General features: G+C 31.7%; 2 protein-coding genes across 2 annotated transcripts; one reads left to right on the top strand and one right to left on the bottom strand.

Annotated features, from left to right (window-relative positions):
• Positions 1 to 2,166: 2,166 nt before the first annotated feature.
• LOC114166568 (putative leucine-rich repeat receptor-like protein kinase At2g19210) lies at positions 2,167 to 12,059 on the top strand. Its single transcript, XM_028051317.1, has 13 exons — positions 2,167 to 2,261; positions 2,488 to 3,028; positions 3,115 to 3,590; positions 3,743 to 3,881; positions 4,023 to 4,094; positions 4,199 to 4,270; positions 4,354 to 4,437; positions 9,312 to 9,451; positions 9,841 to 10,067; positions 10,285 to 10,411; positions 10,545 to 10,607; positions 10,715 to 10,904; positions 11,564 to 12,059. The coding sequence occupies exons 1-13, from the start codon at positions 2,183 to 2,185 to the stop codon at positions 11,958 to 11,960; spliced, it is 2,607 nt and encodes an 868-aa protein (XP_027907118.1). The 5' UTR covers positions 2,167 to 2,182; the 3' UTR covers positions 11,961 to 12,059.
• A 2,782-nt stretch (positions 12,060 to 14,841) lies between these two features.
• On the bottom strand, positions 14,842 to 16,655 carry LOC114166494 (transcription factor bHLH87-like; the record flags this gene model as incomplete). The annotated part of the gene is made up of 2 exons (XM_028051234.1): positions 14,842 to 16,432; positions 16,545 to 16,655. Coding segments are annotated over 2 exons (1,515 nt in total), but the record flags the coding sequence as incomplete, so codon positions are not given.
• Between the last annotated feature and the right edge of the window lie 1,596 nt (positions 16,656 to 18,251).

Here is an 18,251-nt window from a genome sequence, read left to right as displayed (position 1 = left end):
TTGATAAAATTAAAAAATATTTCAAAAAAATATAAAAGGAAAACAAATATTCAAATTAAAATATATTTTAAATGTTTGTTTACTTCAATTTTTTAAATTCTAATGAATCTCTTTTTTATACACTAATAAAAGTTATAATATATCCCTTGATCAAAATGACACAAAGAACAAATAATAAAAGAAAAACAAATATTCAAATTAAAATATATTTTAAATGTTTGTTTACTTCAATTTTTTAAATTATAATGAATCTTTTTTTTATACACTAATCAAAGTTATAATACATCACTTGATCAAAATGACACAAAGAACAAATAATAAACATAATAATAAAATTTTGACATAGATTTTGTATCTTTTGAACTTCAATATATGTTAGATAGTGACAAAAATATTCATAGAAATTACATTAAATTTTTATATTGTAGTAAATAAAAGTGAAAAAAATTACAGTATGATTAATAGTGAGTTATAAAATAACAAATAATTAGATAGAATATATCGAAATATTATTCTACATGATGAAAATAAACAATAAATAAAAATATTAAAAAACTAACAAATGTGTGTTTTAGAAATAATTTGAGAGACTATCGAAAGAAATCGCACAAAAGAAATCAAATGTATAATTAAGGTATGATAAAATGAAAAAAAACCTTATAGAACTAATTATTAAATTATGTTTGAAGTGGTTAAAAATAAATAGAAATATCATTAGTGACAAAAAGATTTGTCATTAAATTACAAATAAATTAGTAATTAAATTGGTCACTAAATCAAGTACCGATTCAATCATTGAATCGGTCACTAATTTAGTCTTTGATTCAGACAATAAATCAACTACTACCACCAATGACGAAAAATAGTGACTGATATGGGTTACTGACTAAATCAGTCACCATTTCATGCTTTTCTTGTAGTGAATTATCATATACTATTCTTAAATATCATTATATATATATATATATATATATATATATATAATTTTAACCACTTCAAACAAAATTTAAAGTGAAAAAATTACATTATGATTAATAATGAGTTATAAAATAAAAAATAATTAGATAGAATATATCGAAATATTATTCTACATGATGAAAATAAAAATAATAAATAAAAATATTAAAAAACTAACAAATGTGTGTTTTAGAAATAATTTGAGAGACTATCGAAAAAAATCACACAAAGGAAATCAAATGTATAACTAAGGTATGATAAGACGAAAAATATCTTAGAGAATTAAGAAAACTTTTCAAATATCAACATATATACTTAATGGTTGAAAAATAACGAAAATTATTTTAATGAAACAAAAGATTTCTTCAAATTAAACAAAAATTAATAATAATAATAATAATAAGTAAAGAATTTTATTTATATTACCTTAAATTGAGAGTATAAACATTCTCATGTGAAAGGAAAATTTATAATAAATAAAAATATTAAAAAATAATATAAATATTCAAATGTGAGGCATAATTTTTTTTTATTAACATACATCATTTTAACATAATTACATAACGGTTATGATAAGATAAAAAATATATTGGAGATGAGAATAAGTTTCATGACAAATGAAATAATTAAAAGAAAAAAAAATAGAAAAAAAATATATATATATAGGGGTTACTTGATTAATTGTGAATATTTTAATAATTTAAACGAGAATGGAGATATGGCGGGGATGGGTATTATGGCGGGTATATGTACATCCTCATACTTATCTCCATACCCAATTGAAAAAGTCGGAGATTCCCCATACCTATACTCATACCCAGTCAATGCGGGGATTCCCCTTCAAAACGGGGACGGGTTCGGGCAATACCCACGGGGACGAGTTTATTTGCCATCTATATATATATATATATATATATATATATATATTCACTAGTAATTGTAATAAATAAATTCTCATATATTCTAAATATTCTATAGAATTCTGAAATATTATGTAGAAATATAATCATAAAAAAAACGGGTTAGTCACTTGATGTCACTTTCTTTAATATTTGAGTAATTAAAAGTATTTTTACATTTTGGTCAAGATAACTACACTTAATTTAAAATATAGTGGATCATATTCCAAAGAATTAACGCGTGAATGGATCATATATGTTTCAACTTAGACAAATTCCATATATATGTTTTAAAACACAGAACTCATCAGGACTTAATCAGAGAAATGGTTAAACATTTTGTTCTGGCAATCTATCTCCTCTGTTTCACTCTTGAAACTCTTGTTCATGCCCAAGATCAATCTGGTTTGATCTTCAATTACATCTAGACATGTCAAAGTGAACCAACCCGTTCACATGGGTTAACTCATCACGAATTATGTTAAAAATGAGTGAATTTAACCTGACTTATTTTATGATAAACCAGAAATTTTATAATCCGACTTAATTCACGGGTTGGTGGATTAAGTAGTTTGATTAAGTGAGTGGATTCACCATAATCACTTTATACTTTATGTGTACCACTTTTCAGGATTCATCAGCATCGATTGTGGAGTGGTGGATGAAGAAAGCTACAAAGATGAAAGCACCAGCATTGAATACAGTTCAGATGGAAATGCCACAGACAGTGGTATAAACAGGAGCATATCATCTGAATACATGGTGAAATCCTTAGAGAGAAGGTTTTGGAATGTTAGAAGCTTCCCAGAAGGCACAAGAAACTGCTATACCCTTTATCTTCCTCGAATGAATAGCAACGTGCGTCTGATTAGGGCAAGGTTCATGTATGGAAACTATGATGGAAAAGATTCCCTCCCCAAGTTTGATTTGTACCTTGGACCCAACTTCTGGGACTCTGTGGAGTTTCAAAATGCTTCCACTGTCACAACCAAGGAAATTGTTCATGTTGCAACATCAGATTATATTCAAACTTGCCTTGTTAACACAAACGAAGGCACACCCTTCATATCAACCTTGGAGATCAGAGTTCTAAATGATGCTAACTATGTTTCTGACTCAATACAGCTTCTGCAAAGATTTGATGTAGCCTTACAAGAGGGTCAAATTGTCAGGTAACTGAAATCATGCACTACATAATATTCTCTTTTAAGTAAAAATTAGAATTATTTCCTCTTTCATTCAATTCATTTTTCTTTAGGTATCCTGATGATATTTATGATCGAATTTGGTCACCCTACAATCCAGAGGGCTGGAAAAAGATTAGTACATCCCTTGCAGTACCTAATGGAGGACTTTTCTCTTATGGGGTACCCTCCATTGTCCTGAAAACAGCAGCAACACCAGAAAATGCGAGTGATAATTTGGAATTTTCGTATCAACTAAGCAATAATGGTGCAGTCAAGTTTTATGTATACATGTACTTTGCTGAGATAGAGAATCTTGCAGCTGATGTAACCAGAGAATTCGATGTTTATGTGAATGGGAGGCTCCTTCAGAATAATGTCAGTTTACCTTTCCTAACTCGCGTTACTTTGATCTCTGAAACCCCACCTCAAACCATGTTACAAATTTGGATCAACAGAACAAATAAAGCAACCATGGCCCCTATACTGAATGGCATCGAGGTTTATGAAGGGAAAACCCTAGATTTACCAGAGACCCATCAAGATGATGGTACTTATTACATTACGTAAATACTTTACTTAATTTCTTATATATTATGCTTGTTGAAATATTCTCTGTCACAAATTAATACTCTCCTAACTTGTCTTTCTGATATTGTGACGTATATGTATGTTACTAATTTCATACATATATAAATATAGTTGGTGCCATCATGCAAATAAAGTCAACGTACGGCATCAAGCAAATGTGGCAAGGAGATCCTTGTAACCCTAAAACTCACCTGTGGAAGGGTGTAAACTGCAGCTACAATGGACACAACCAACCTAGAATCACATCTTTGTATGTTTGGTCTCCACAAAACCTAGTACAATATATATATATATATATATATATATATATATATATATATATATGTGTGTGTGTGTGTATAAACACATATTTACTTGAGTGCTGGTTTTCATTTGTGAGTCAATTTTTCAGGAACCTGTCATCAAGTGGGTTGACCGGGAACATAGTTGTGGCCATTTCCAATCTGAAATTGATACAATATTTGTAAGCATATATACATACATATATATATATATATATATATGAGTATTTTGGATAAACTTGATGATAATTTCCCATAATTCTCACATGAGTGAGATAATATGCAGGGATTTGTCCAATAACAGTTTAACTGGTTCTGTGCCTGATTCATTATCTGAACTGGAGTTCCTGAAGATTTTGTGAGTCTTAATCATGATTACATTTATTGATTTTGATATTGTTGTGAGAATATTGAAAATTATATGAGTGTCTTTCACTGCAGAAATGTTGGAGGTAATAAACTATCTGGCTCAATTCCTTCAAAACTCTCTGAGAGAACAAGGAACGGGTCGCTGATTATATTAAGGTATGCGTGATATCGCTGTCGCTATGTTTTATCTGTTAAAACTATTCTTTGGAGTTTTGAACAAGTTATATATTCCACTAATCCCATATATTAAATGATCCAATATAAATTTTTGAAATATTAAATTTGGGTTAAACTATGTTGATTAGGTTGGACCTGATATCCAATCACAAACCGACTTCTTGCCTTGTTTTTAGGATGACAAAATTTTTTTATCAGTAGGATGACAACTAAATCTCTTGTTTTCATTTTGAAAGAAAATACATGTTTTGACCGAGTAAAAATACAAATATGGGTAATAAATGATTTGTTATAAGAGAATATATAACTATTCTCTGTAAATAGATAAGATTTTTTTTTTTAGTTATATAAATTGATTTTATCTTTAACTATTAATTGATTATATATAGTTTTCATATTTATTGATTATGGTTCTGTATATTGATCTTGTACGTATAAGACATTTGACATAATTTTTTACTCTTATATAATGTTTAATTTTATATTTTTTATCCAATGTAAAACTTTGACTCATACTTAAATTATTCTGAACAATTACGATAATGATTCAAATATATATTAATGTTGAAGTCTAACTTAATTTGACGTACACTCAATTTCTAATGATTTTTTATATATAATATTTTTTATTATAAAATTTATTTTTTTAAGAAAAAATAATTATTAATATATAAGTTAAATCATTATGTTGTTTCCAATTTGTCCCAATTTATGTAGAGAAATCTCAAATCGGACTCCTTTTTATTTGTCTCAATTTTGTTCCTATTTAGGGAAATTCTTTTTATTTGTCTGAATTTTGTTCCTGTTTAGGGAAATTTAGTATAATCAAGTCATCTCTGTTGATAAGATGCGTTACATATGTATTACTTGTCACCTCGTGATTTTTTTTATTTTTTTATTTTTTTAATAATTTTTTAGAAAAAATAAAAAATTTTGAATATGGATGAAATTGTTTTAAAACTGTTTTAAAATAAATTTATTTAAGAATTATATTTTAAATTGTAAAAAAACTAGTTTAAAATTTTACATTTCAATTTATAAATTGTAACATCCCATTTAATAGTTTGTCAAACTATCAAACAAAACATTATATCATGATCAAACATAGCAGATAGTAGGGCGTAACGGTCATACGCACAAAGTATATGTATCTAGTACAGTCCTCCACACTGCTACATTTATATACACATACATACACCAGGTAAGAGTAGGTAGAAAGGATGCTAAACTACACCCAAACCCTCAATGTATACAGTAGAAATCTAAACTACAGTGGGCACTCCTTGCCAGGCTCCAACTTCTACTCAAGAGGGGGTATCTCCATCTGGTTTCTGCTCTGCTCCCACCAAACATAGGTGATCATTGCAAAGGGATATAATATGCAAAAGCAGACAACACAAACAAGAAGGGTAAGCTAACTGAAAGAAACAACATCAATACACTTCGCAATTAGAGAAATCATTCATAGCATATAATTCAATCATAATTTATAGACTCGATATCCGGATTGTGTAAGTGACGTTGGAGCTCTTGGTGGCTTGCACCTGTAACGGTTCTCAGACTCTACAGAGTCTGGACACATGGAGTATTCACCCGACCATTCCCAGGGTAAGTCCCCTCCACGTCTAAGACTTGATCAAGTCCGACGACGAGGACCTCCTGCTACTCCTCACGACATAATCCATTCTACTCTATCTGAGCTTGAATGTTTATTGGAGTTTCAGGATACCAACCATTATAGATTCCTTACATCCTTACACACACTACAATTCCACTTGGATTTCCCTTGAAATTCCATTTTAACCTCATCTTCTCATAACTTATATTCATCCAATTTAATCACTCAATACATCAATGATAGCATTCCAAACATACAGAGCCTAAATTGCACAAAGATGCATTAAAACATATATTTTTACCAAAGAAAATAGATTTGAAGCACTACTACTGCAGTAGCTTTGGCTCAGGCTAAAAAGTCTAGCCTAGGCGAGAGGTTATCTCGCTCAGGCGAGTCAGTCTCGCCTAGGCGAGACACTAACAGTGGCAAAAAGAGAAAACCTGGGCGAACTCTCGCTCAGGCTAGGCTGGTTCACCCAGACGAGGTCGTTATCTCGCTCAGGCGAGACTTCGCGCAGGAACAGAGGTGCGTTTCCTGGTGTTTTCACTCAGGCGAGCGTCACTCGCCTAGGCGAAAATACCAGGTCACGAACCTGTTCCTTCATGCAGCAAATCAGTTTTCCTTCAACACCATTCAATTACTCACCAAATCATACAATTCAACCATCAATCCATAAATTAAACATACAATTCAGGCTCATTCACGGATTATCTATGAATTTTAAGAAAAGGGGTTAGCTTCCCTTACCTTCTCAAAACAAAACCCAAGCAAGATCAGCTCTCAACGAAAGGATGGTTCAATTTCAGCACTTAAGGAGCTGAAAGGAAAATTCTAGACATGAGTATGATCCCTAATTCGACCCAAAAGATTTAAGGACCCTAAATTCATAAAGAAAAAAAGGTGAACTGAGGAAATTGAAAATCAACTTACGCGTAAGGATGGATCGAACAGCTTGGGGAGGAGATTCTGTGGTAACCTCAGGTTGGATTGCTGTTACAGAAAGAAGGAAAACAGAATTTAGGAACTGAATTGGAACTTAAACCTCTTTGGTGGTTAGAGAGAAGGAGGAGAATTTGTGTAGCAGAGAGGTGCAGGTGAGTGGAGCGTTACATCTGTGTGAGTGTTGGCAGAGAGTGCACTTAGAAAGGGGAAAATAAAAGAAGGTTCTCAAATAAATAATTTTTTATTTTTAAACAATCTCTAACATTTTTTCTTTGAAATTATTAGTATATCAATTTTGAAACAAAATTTAAATAAATTTTAATACAAAATATAAATTTAAATAAATTTAATCTTATTAAAAATTTCATTGTAACATTTAGACATGAAACACAAATTTTGTACTTGACAAAAATAAAAATAAGGATCAGCTGTATGAAATTTTAGAACAATTAAACTTTAGGCTTAAATAGTCATTTGATTCTAGTTTTGGTCGACTTTTTTCACTTTGGTCCTACTTTTGAAAATGTTTTCAATTTGGTCCTACCTTTCATATTTTTTTTTCCAATCAACTCCTTTTCGTTTACTCAGTCTAAATCATTAACGGAACAGTGGCCAGCATGGTGATTTTGTGTGACGTGGATACTGTTAAGTGATGTGTCTGTTTGCACTGTGCTGACCATTTTATTGTAATTGCAGATTCATTTTAGGGTTTAAGTTGGATTAAATTGGGTTTAGGGTTGTTTATGTCGAATTGGGATTTGGGGGTCGAATTGGGGATTTTTTTCGTCGCTCTGTGAAATTCTGGAATTGCGCCTTTGAGATCAATTTCTGGCATCCAAGGTTTACGCTCATCTTTGTACAATCGTTGCGGAGGGAAAAACGTGTTCATCGCGGAGGTATGTCCTGCTTTAGGGTTTTATTTTTGCTCAGTATTGATTGGGTTTAGTGTTAATGATTAGGGTTTTTTTTATGCATTCCATGGAATATTTTAAATTGTAGTTGCTTTTTCGGTGGTGCATTGTTTATTGTTTTCTAAAAGTGAAAGAAACACCCAAAGTCGAACACTAGGAAACAAACCTTAAAGTTCGCACAACTCCAAAATTGTTTACCCAAGTTCTTTGTAGTTCTAGCTGTGCGCATCACTACAATGTCTCCGCAATCGCAAATTGGGGGTGAGCCTCGGTGAACCCGGCTATTGCAAGAAGATGAAGATGTCCCACGAGTCATTCCTTTTCAGTTGAACTTTAATGGAAGACAACCACAATGAACACAAACCCTAAATTTCAATTTAAAATCTGGGTTATCACAGTGCAAACGGACATGTCACTGAACAGTATCCATGTCACACAAAATCACCACGCTGGCCACTGTTCCGTTAACGATTTAGACAGAGTTAACGAAAAGGAGTTGATTGGAAAAGAAATTACGAAAGGTATGACCAAATTGAAAACATTTTCAAAAATAGGATCAAAGTGAAAAAAGTTAACCAAAACTAGGACCAAATGACTATTTAAACCTAAACTTTATTATAGTCAGTTCTTTGATAGTATGATCCGAACCGATATAATTTTCATATCACTATTAAATCATCGATGTTTTGGGAAGATCAAGACTTAAAGTAGTAGTTGATAAATGTAAGTTACTACAGTATAATGCAGCAACTATAATGTTACCTTTTTTATTAATTTTAAGTTATTATTATTATTATTTAAACTTAAATACATTATTAAAATAATATGATAATATTTAAATTAGTAAAGAATACAAAAGGACTAACAGCACCTTCTGTCTCAATTGGGCCTGTTTTGCTTCTAAACCACCAAGGAAAAAAGAAAGAACTAACTTACATGTACAATATTATTTAATAAATTAATATTGATGTAAATTTTACATATGAAATTACTAAATTACAATATTGAAACTTATTTATAAATTTGAATAATATAAATTATAAAAAAATTAATTATTTAAATATTATTTATTTATTTTTAATAGATTAATGTTCCGCATGACTTTAATATACTAAGAGAAATCAAGTAACTTTAATTAGCAATTATTCTCAACTTATTTTTTCAATTGAATTCATGTCAACCATGCAAAACTTTAATTTATCTAAAAAAAAATTAAAAATATTATTAATCAAAATCGTGTTCCCTAAAATCATGTAGGATTACTTATATGTTATATCATAAATTAACAAAAATTACTTATATTTACAATTAAATTATATCTTAGACATGTCAAGCACTTTTTCATAACAACTTTTAAGGTTTCTTTCATAATGTTATGCAAGTCTTGGTGGAAATCCCGATCTCTGCTTCTCAAGTTCTTGTCACAAGAGGAATAGGATAGTAATTCCGTTGCTCGTAACAGCTCTTGCAGCTCTCGTTCTTTCTGCAGCACTCTCATTTATTTGTAGAAGAAGACTTCAAGGTACATGTAACAATTTCTCGGAATTCGATTTATTTGTTCAGTTTTTTTATGTTATTCTCTATGTAACATTAAAAACAGACTGTTTTAGTACTTTAAAAATAATTTTATTATATTTTGAAATTAATGATTATTCGTATATTTTAAAGACACAATAGAAAAAAATCAATAAAAAATCTAAATTCAATTTTTCATTGGCTTTTTTTCTTGAACGAAGAGTTCTACCTTGGCCATGAAGAATCTTCATCATAAGAAAATAATGATTAATGATCCACAAATGTTTTTTCTTTCACTCCTATCTCATTTTTTTCATTTCTTTTCTACCACATTACATGCCATATTTGGCTATACCACTATTAAATATACTTATATATACTTTTCTTCTATATTAGTTGTGATGAATAGGCACAAGGTGAGTTTTTTGAACAACACTGTGAGTGTGGATTCAAAGAAACAAGAGTTCAGCTACTCAGAGGTTCAAAGTATTACCAATAATTTTGAGAGGGTTGTGGGTAAAGGAGGATTTGGAACTGTCTACCATGGTTGCATAGGTGAAACACAAGTAGCAGTCAAGATGCTCTCTGCTTCAACTCAAGGGTATCAGCAATTTCAGACAGAGGTATAATCAGTTCATCAAAATTATTATATTTATCACATAACTATCTTTACTGGTTTTTCGGTATTGTCTTCTGTTAAATATTAAAAATACACTGTGCTAATACTTTAAAAATCTTTTTAATACGTTTTAAAACTTCAAAATCAATCAGTTATCTATTTTGAAGGCACAGCACATACAGTTAAGATGATAATGGAATAGACTCTGATATGATATGCAGGCAAATATTCTCACAAGAGTGCACCACAAATGCTTGACTCCACTTATTGGATATTGCAATGAAGGCAATAGAACAGCACTCATCTATGAATACATGACCAACGGAGACTTATCTGACAAACTATCTGGTTAATTTCAAATGTCATACCTAAAAGTTTTTATTTTCAATGTCATATATGCAGGTTAATTTCAAGTATATGCAACAAAAATGTGTATCTTGGTATCAACACTTTCCCTTTTTACACCTTTTCTATGATGCAGGTGAAAGTCAAACTTTCTTAGATTGGAAACAAAGACTTCAAATTGCACTGGATACAGCAATAGGTGAGGAATGAATTTGGATTCTTTGTTGAGTTTTTATGTTGTTCTTCAGTTGACTATTTAAAACATCAATATTATCTGCTATGTAACACACTGAACTTTATGTGCAGGCTTGGAGTACCTTCATAATGGTTGCAAGCCCCCAATTGTTCACAGAGATGTTAAGACCAGAAACATTTTACTAAATGAAAACCTACGCGCTAAAATTTCTGATTTTGGATTGTCAAGGATGTTTTCAGATGAAGGTGACACCCATGTATCAACAGTTATTGCAGGCACCCCAGGATACCTTGACCCTGAGTATGTATTCTTCTCATCTCAGTTACCATTTCAAATTTAATATGCAATAACTTAACCAACTTAATAATCCTTCTTATTTTATCAAAGTGTTCAAAATTGTCATATCAGCTATGATGATCAGACACGCCTCATAAATTATGTGTCCCGTATCCGATACATATCGGATACCGACACTCGTATGATATTTGTAGGACATACTATATCCAATTTGAAAGATATTTTTTTTATCTTTGACATGATTTTGACAATTAAAATAAGGAACAAATTTTATATTATCACTACTTTTTGCATATTGGATGTTAGATAGATAGATTAGATTCTATTTCTGTATTAGTTGACAATGTGTTAGTTGACAGTTTCAAACTTAACATGTATATACATGCCGTGTCCAGTATCCTATATTTTTTTCAATTTAGCCGTATTTCCGTGTCCGTGTTCGTGTTCTATCTGTATCCGTTTTCGTATCCAGGCAACGTAGCATATCAGCATCTATATCAGATGCTAAAAAATGGATTACCTTGACACACATGTTAAACTTGTAGCCACTTTTTCTACACCTTTTTTATAAGTACTGATATCAGTGTATTTTGAAGGCTACAACACAAAAAAAAAAAACTCAGTAGAGAATCTGAAGTCAGAAATATGTGTTTTTCTTGCAGATACTACATAACAAACAGGTTGAATGAAAAAAGTGACGTGTTTAGTTTTGGAGTTGTTCTTCTAGAGATAATGACAGGGAGAAGAGCCATATCGAAAAGCAGTGAGAAAAGTCACATAATTAAATGGGTGAGTTCCATTGTGGAGGGTGATGGTGAAATTGATGGTGTTATGGATGGAAGGTTAGAAGGAGATTATGACAGTGAGGGTGCAAAGAAAGTAATAGATTTAGCAATGGTTTGTGTGGCTCCAAGTTCTGTTAATAGGCCAACAATGAGTGAAGTGGCCATGGAACTAAAACTATGTTTTCCCATTGGAGAACTTAGGAGTGCTTCCACTGGATCCATTGAAGTTCCCTCCATTAATGAAATCAGTGGATTTAGTTCGTTAGAAAGGTAAGAGGATTCAATATTTGAAACTTGTGAACATGTTCTGTTACTTTTGGTAGTACTGTCTGCTATGGTTGTATTAATTATTTATGTTAAAAATGATATTTAGGTTTACTCATACATTTGTCCTTTCCATTAGTTTAGACTTTTTCTTCTTTTACAAATTTAAAACTAGATATAAATAAAAAGGAATACTCGATCAAATAATTGAATCAAAACAAAATTATAATAAAACAATAAAAAAATGAAGAGTTTGATGAAATTTAATAATTGCAAAACTCTAGTCCGATATAAATAATATATTTTTCAATTTTCAAATGTGATGCCGACTCAAATGTGGACTTTTCTCTTTTAGCAAATGTTGTTCTAACTAATCAAGATAACATCATTGACCACTTCCCTAACTCATTTTCTTTGGGTAACAATTTTACTTTTTCCCTTATTGATTAATAACCCTAAACAATAATTTAGGGATTTAATCAAGTAACAACATTAGATTTTAAAGGGACTTAATTCTAGCCAGCAAATTTGCCCTTATAATCTTCTGTTTAGTTTACTTATAAAAAATGAAACTTTGAGAGTTTTATAAATATTGAATTTTGATTTAAAGGATGTTGGACAACTAAGAAAAATGAGTTGTTGCAAATATATTTAGGCAATGGGGAGAATCAACAGCTACAACACAACTGTTTGTGAAGCAAAGTCTAGTCTTTGTCATATCTCTCTCTCCCACTTGTGAAAAGCCTACAAAATAATTGGTTATCTATTGACATTTTCAAGACCCAAATGGGTGCTTATTCACATTTTCTTTATTAATTTATTACAACATAACTTGCTCCAAGAGATCACTATTCCATGTCACAACAAAGTTTCCTAATTTGGCAAGGAACTCAACCTCTATAACCCTTTTGATCCGATCATGACAACTCATCGTGATGGATGCTATTACTTTTTTTCAAAAAAATTCACATCATTTTTCAGATAATGATATTTTAACTCATTTTTCTATCCATTTTTAATTGAATTAAATATGTTTTTAGTCTCTTAATTTTCAATCAAAATTTAGTTTATCCTCAAAATTTTGAACCAATTTAGTCTTTCATATTTAGAGATGTGTGAATTTAGTCATTTTAACTAAATTTTATTAAATTTATTTGACGTTTCAAGCATATTTTATGATAGTGTTTGAGTTGTTTACACCGTTTGACACATTTTTGTTTCATGATAGTGTTTGAGTTGTTTATACCGTTTGACACATTTTTGTTTCAATGTTAACTCAAATATTATCATAAAACGTCTTTGCAATGTCAAATAAACTTAACAAAATTTGATTAAAAGGACTAAATGTACGCATTTCTAAAGTTAAAGACTAAATTGGGTCAAAGTTTTGAAGAGTGTCTAATTTTAATTTTTACTTCAAGTTAAGGAACCAAAAATATATTTAAATTTTTTTAATTCACCACTCCAATCACCCTTCAATTATCTATTTTGATTTTTTTTAGTGGTGTGATATGATAATTGAAAAGTGGTTGGAGTAACAGGTTAAAAATGAATAAAAAAATGAATCAAAATATCATTAAGTAAAATTAGATAATTTTTTTGATAAAAAATCGTTGAATCTGTCTCCGCCAATCGTCATCCCAAATCACTCGAACCTTCACTAACTCTGTTGATCAAGTTGTTGATTGACTTCAAGTTTCTTTAATTTTCTTAAAGTACAGTGAAATCAATAGCTTATATGATATTTATTTAGAGTTTGAATTCTCTATTGAGTTTTTTTATTGTCTTCTATTGAATATTAAAAATACACTATTTTGGTGCTTAAGGATAATTTTAAAATTAATGATCTTCGGTGTAGAAAATTCAAACTCATTTATTTATGTTTTTCTGTCAAACGTAACCAAACAGTTAGTATTAGTTGTTAAAGAATCGAAAAAGCATTCAAAAAACGCTATCTAAGACCTTAAAGCATAATTGTACAAAGCAAGAAAAGTAGTGATAAACAAAATGGCAGAGTAGAGACAAAAAAAAAGTGAATTAGTGGGAGAATTGGGTTTTGTGTTCGTGATCAGAAAAAGTGACCAAAAAGTAGAAATGTTTCTTAAACAAAAGGGAGATAAAGGGGGAAGAAAGAAAAGAACTTCACTTTGAAAAAACCACATGCATGATGCATACACAGTAACAATAGCTCCAAGACGTGCTTAGTGAAGAGATTTCAGCACATTAAAATAACCCCTGTTTGATGACAATGCCAGAAGCCACAAATCACGTTTTGTTGTAGCCGTCGTTGTCATAATAATCATCATTAACAATATCATTAGTTGCATTCACAAAAGAGAAAATGGTAGGTTTAAATAAGACACAGAGAGCTTTTATATAGTGTTACTTGTGACAAACACTTCTGCTAAAAAAGAAGAATATGATAAGCACGTGCTGCTGAGCAATGGAGTGGGTTTCAAGAGCACGCGTTGGGTCGAATCAAGGAGACAGGACCACTGACTATGCTCACTAATCCTAAGAGAATGTCTCGTGCATTGGTTATCTAACAAAGCACATCAATTATAATATGTTGTTAAAGGTTTCTCCAAGAAAAATGCACCTTAAACTATAATATTAAACACTTAAAAGTCACAATCACTTTCTCTAGCCCTTTATCTCAATAATAGGCCTTTCTGCATGCTAAAAGTTAACTAGTTTTCATTGTTTTCACTACTTCGGGGTAGTCTAAATCAATTCATCACCACAGTTATAAAATTGCAGTGACAGTGGTGGCATTATAAGTAACACTGTAACCGAAAAAAGTGAGAATTGTTCATGCAAGGTGGTGCTGGTGGTGCTGGTGCAGTTGATTAATTATGATAGAAACCAGAGAGAGAGAGAGAACATCATCATTGATATGTAATTCTAAACAAGTCATTGATGATTACACTAAAGGCAATTACAATACAATACAATGCAATGATACAAGTCATTATAATTAGAGTTTTCTTTGGCTAGAAAATGAAGATCAGATATGTTAATCATTGTGATTGGTAACGAAATGATTAGAGTTGATGGGGTGATAGTAAGAAAACAACATCAACCCTGGGAATGATGGATTGTTTGCATGGGAAAAGAAGGGTTGAAAGAGAAGGCAATGCTTGTAGGAGGACAATTCATTGCATCAACTTTGTTTCCTAGACATTCCAGTGCCTTAACCTGTGATCTGAGAAACTTGAGGTAGTTTGCAGCCTCATCAAGCATTGATGCTGTGTCCATTTTGCTTCCACCAGGCACAAGCTTCTGCAAAACCCTAATCCTCTCACTTATTCTCTCCCTTCTGTGCCTTGCAGCCACAGTTTGTGGATCAGTTGATATTCTCACATTCTTCCTCTTTGGCTTTTCAGCAGCATCCAAGCCAAAGTTCACAGGCCTAAAGGCTGCAGCCCTATATATCATTTCCTTCATTTGTGCAATGGCCTCTGGATCAGGTTCCTCAATGGATGAACACATGGATGAATTTGGTTGCTGGAAATTGATGTTATTTGAAGAGGAACTCTTCTCCCATCTGGGTTTCTTGCTTTTTGATGGATTATCAATGAGTCTGAATCCACCTTCCTCAACAGAAGAACAATTCTGCACAATACTGAAGCAGGAACCACTGCCAGTGCCACCAACTTTGATCATTTCAGTTTCCTCATGGCTCCTCTTTGAACAATCAGCCTTTGATTGTACTTTTTTCCCTCTATCCAAGGAGCTTTGAGAAACTGTTTCATCAACTTCATTCACCGGACACTTCAAGTCCTCCTTTCTACCATTGGAAGCATTACTCTCAGATTCACCAGTGGAAGCTGCACTGCCATAGCTGAAGTTCCACAAGTTTTTTCTACAGTCAGATAAAATCATTGAGATGCCATCATCATCTTCAACAGATGTGTCTGTGTTGCTATTGGTAGCTGAAATCAAGCAGTCAAAAGACTCAAGAGAACAAGCACCCTTCCCATTTTGTGAGCCATTGACAAGTTGTTGTTGGTGGGCCATGTTGAAATCCGGCATGTAGTTGCTAATCAGGTTCATACTTTGAGGTCCATTGACTGACAGAGACGGATATGATTGAGATGTGAAAGCTTCTCCCCAACTGGCTCCAGTTCCTGATTTCACTGGCATCATCATTCTTGGTGCGTGCTGTAAAAGATTTGTGTTTTGCCTTTGCATTTGCATCACATCCATTATCTCTGAAGAAGTGGTGGTAGCATCTGCTGACTGATAAATCACTCTTTCAGAATTTGAATCTGCATGACCCGTTTCAGCTTTCTGCAAATCCTGTATTTGATTTAGAACATTGGGCATGGAGTAACCTCCTTCAAAGTCTGCTGGTGGCTGAATAGTACTCCACAGGATTGGTGTGTTTGCTTCAAATTGAGATGTATCCCAGCTCAAACCATCCATAGATGATAGTAATTTTTTGATAACTTGGAGGAGAAACTGATCCTTGTTAATTACCTATCATGTTAAAGACAATAATATATCAGATAAAATAAACAAAACCCAGATACTTATCTCAGTAGAAAAAATAAAAATTGACCTGAAGGGCCTTATGGCCTTATGGCCTTACTAGTTCACACTGGTAGAACAACTGCTGCCAGAACAAGATTAGAATCCTTGATAATTGTTCAAGAGTCTTCAATGTTAGAGATGAAACAGAGGACCAAACCCAGCTTTTATATCAAGATTTTGCACAATCTGGTTGTGGCATTAACTTGCCTCTTAAAATTCAATGTGGAGGTAACTGTTAGGAGGTGGAAAAAAAAGAAGCAAAGGGTTAGGTCAGATTGAGAAACTGAATTTTATGCAGTACTCTATTCTGAAAGTAGTACAAGTTGGAGAAGAAAGAGAATTTATGTGTCCCTTATAAAAGATATATGGTCCTGGTACATTTAACAAACTGGAAAGAGAAGAGAAGAGAATAGAAAGTGAGACAACAAGGTTAAGGTTGTACCTTGAGCTGCCATTGAAGAAGTGCAGAACTGATGCACCGTGTTTGTTGTGGAGAACCTTGTATAGGTAGGAAGAACAAAAGGTACATGCTTTTATAATAAAACAAATATTGGTACTTGAGCAATTACGTCAGGAAACTGTATAATAAACAACTCCTTCAACACGAATATAAAAACACACAAAAAAGAGGCTATCATTAACTATAATGTTATAATAATCTGGTTTTAACAGTTTAGAGCAATTTCAAAAAGGATAATGCTTTTTTTTATCAGTTATGTGGGTCTATAAATAAAACTGTTTCTGCAGACAGTGAGCATGAAACTTCAGAGTGGTATTTTGAATGTCAAATCCTCATATTTTATCGTATACAAACATTTTTTGTATTCTTTTCAAGTGCGGAAAGCTCTGAACCCCTTTTAGTTGCTTAGTAAAAACTGCACTGTAAGTGAAGCATCTTTTAACACCAACACCCTCTTTATAAAAAAGCTTTCTGTGTTAATCATGGTTTTAATCATAACCTGCAAATGTTTTCACTTTCTACCACCATATTTCTATATGTTCATACACACCCAAAAAAATAACTGTTACAGTAAGAAACTCAGATTAACATATGAAATGGTAAAGATATACATATATATGCAAATAGCATAATAACTCCTAAAATTTGGTGTGAGAATTAAATAATGTATAAAGTAATGTTCATAGGAGTGACACCTGAAATCTTATTAGAATAAACATATACACAATCTGAAAAGATTTTGTTTTTGCAAAATATAGTTTGATAGAATTGTTTACCTGATAGTGGAGAAAGCCACAGTGGCAGAAACAAGTTGCAGCAGACAGATTAGCACAGAGAGAAAGTTATAATCTTTTGTTTAGATTTATTTGAAGTTCTGTTGTGGCATTGTTGTGTTCATAGTGAGGATCAAGTTACTTCTGATCTCTCCTGATTAAACTCATATAATATATATATATATATATATATATATATGTGTGTGTGTGTGTATGTATATATAACATGCACATGCATCCCACCTTTACATTGTTCAGGTGAGTGAATGGGTTCCCATTTCTTATGCTTTCTGCAGATGGAGTGATGTTTATGAATACATGTCAAAGAGTAATGCACCAGAGAGTCATTTGATTCTGTTATAATTTTAGTTACCACATTATAATGTTTAATCTGATATTTATGACGTCAATTTTATGGTGTTATAAAGATGTTTGAATAATATTATGAAATTAATCCATAGTCCATGCACCAAAATAGAGATTTGTTTTTGTAATAAATTAAATTTTATATATTTATGAAGCTTTAAGTTGT

The sequence above is a fragment of the Vigna unguiculata genome, chromosome 10, assembly GCF_004118075.2.
Source record: "Vigna unguiculata cultivar IT97K-499-35 chromosome 10, ASM411807v1, whole genome shotgun sequence".
Lineage (NCBI taxonomy): Eukaryota > Viridiplantae > Streptophyta > Magnoliopsida > Fabales > Fabaceae > Vigna > Vigna unguiculata.
This window is presented reverse-complemented; position numbering and strand designations above follow the sequence as displayed.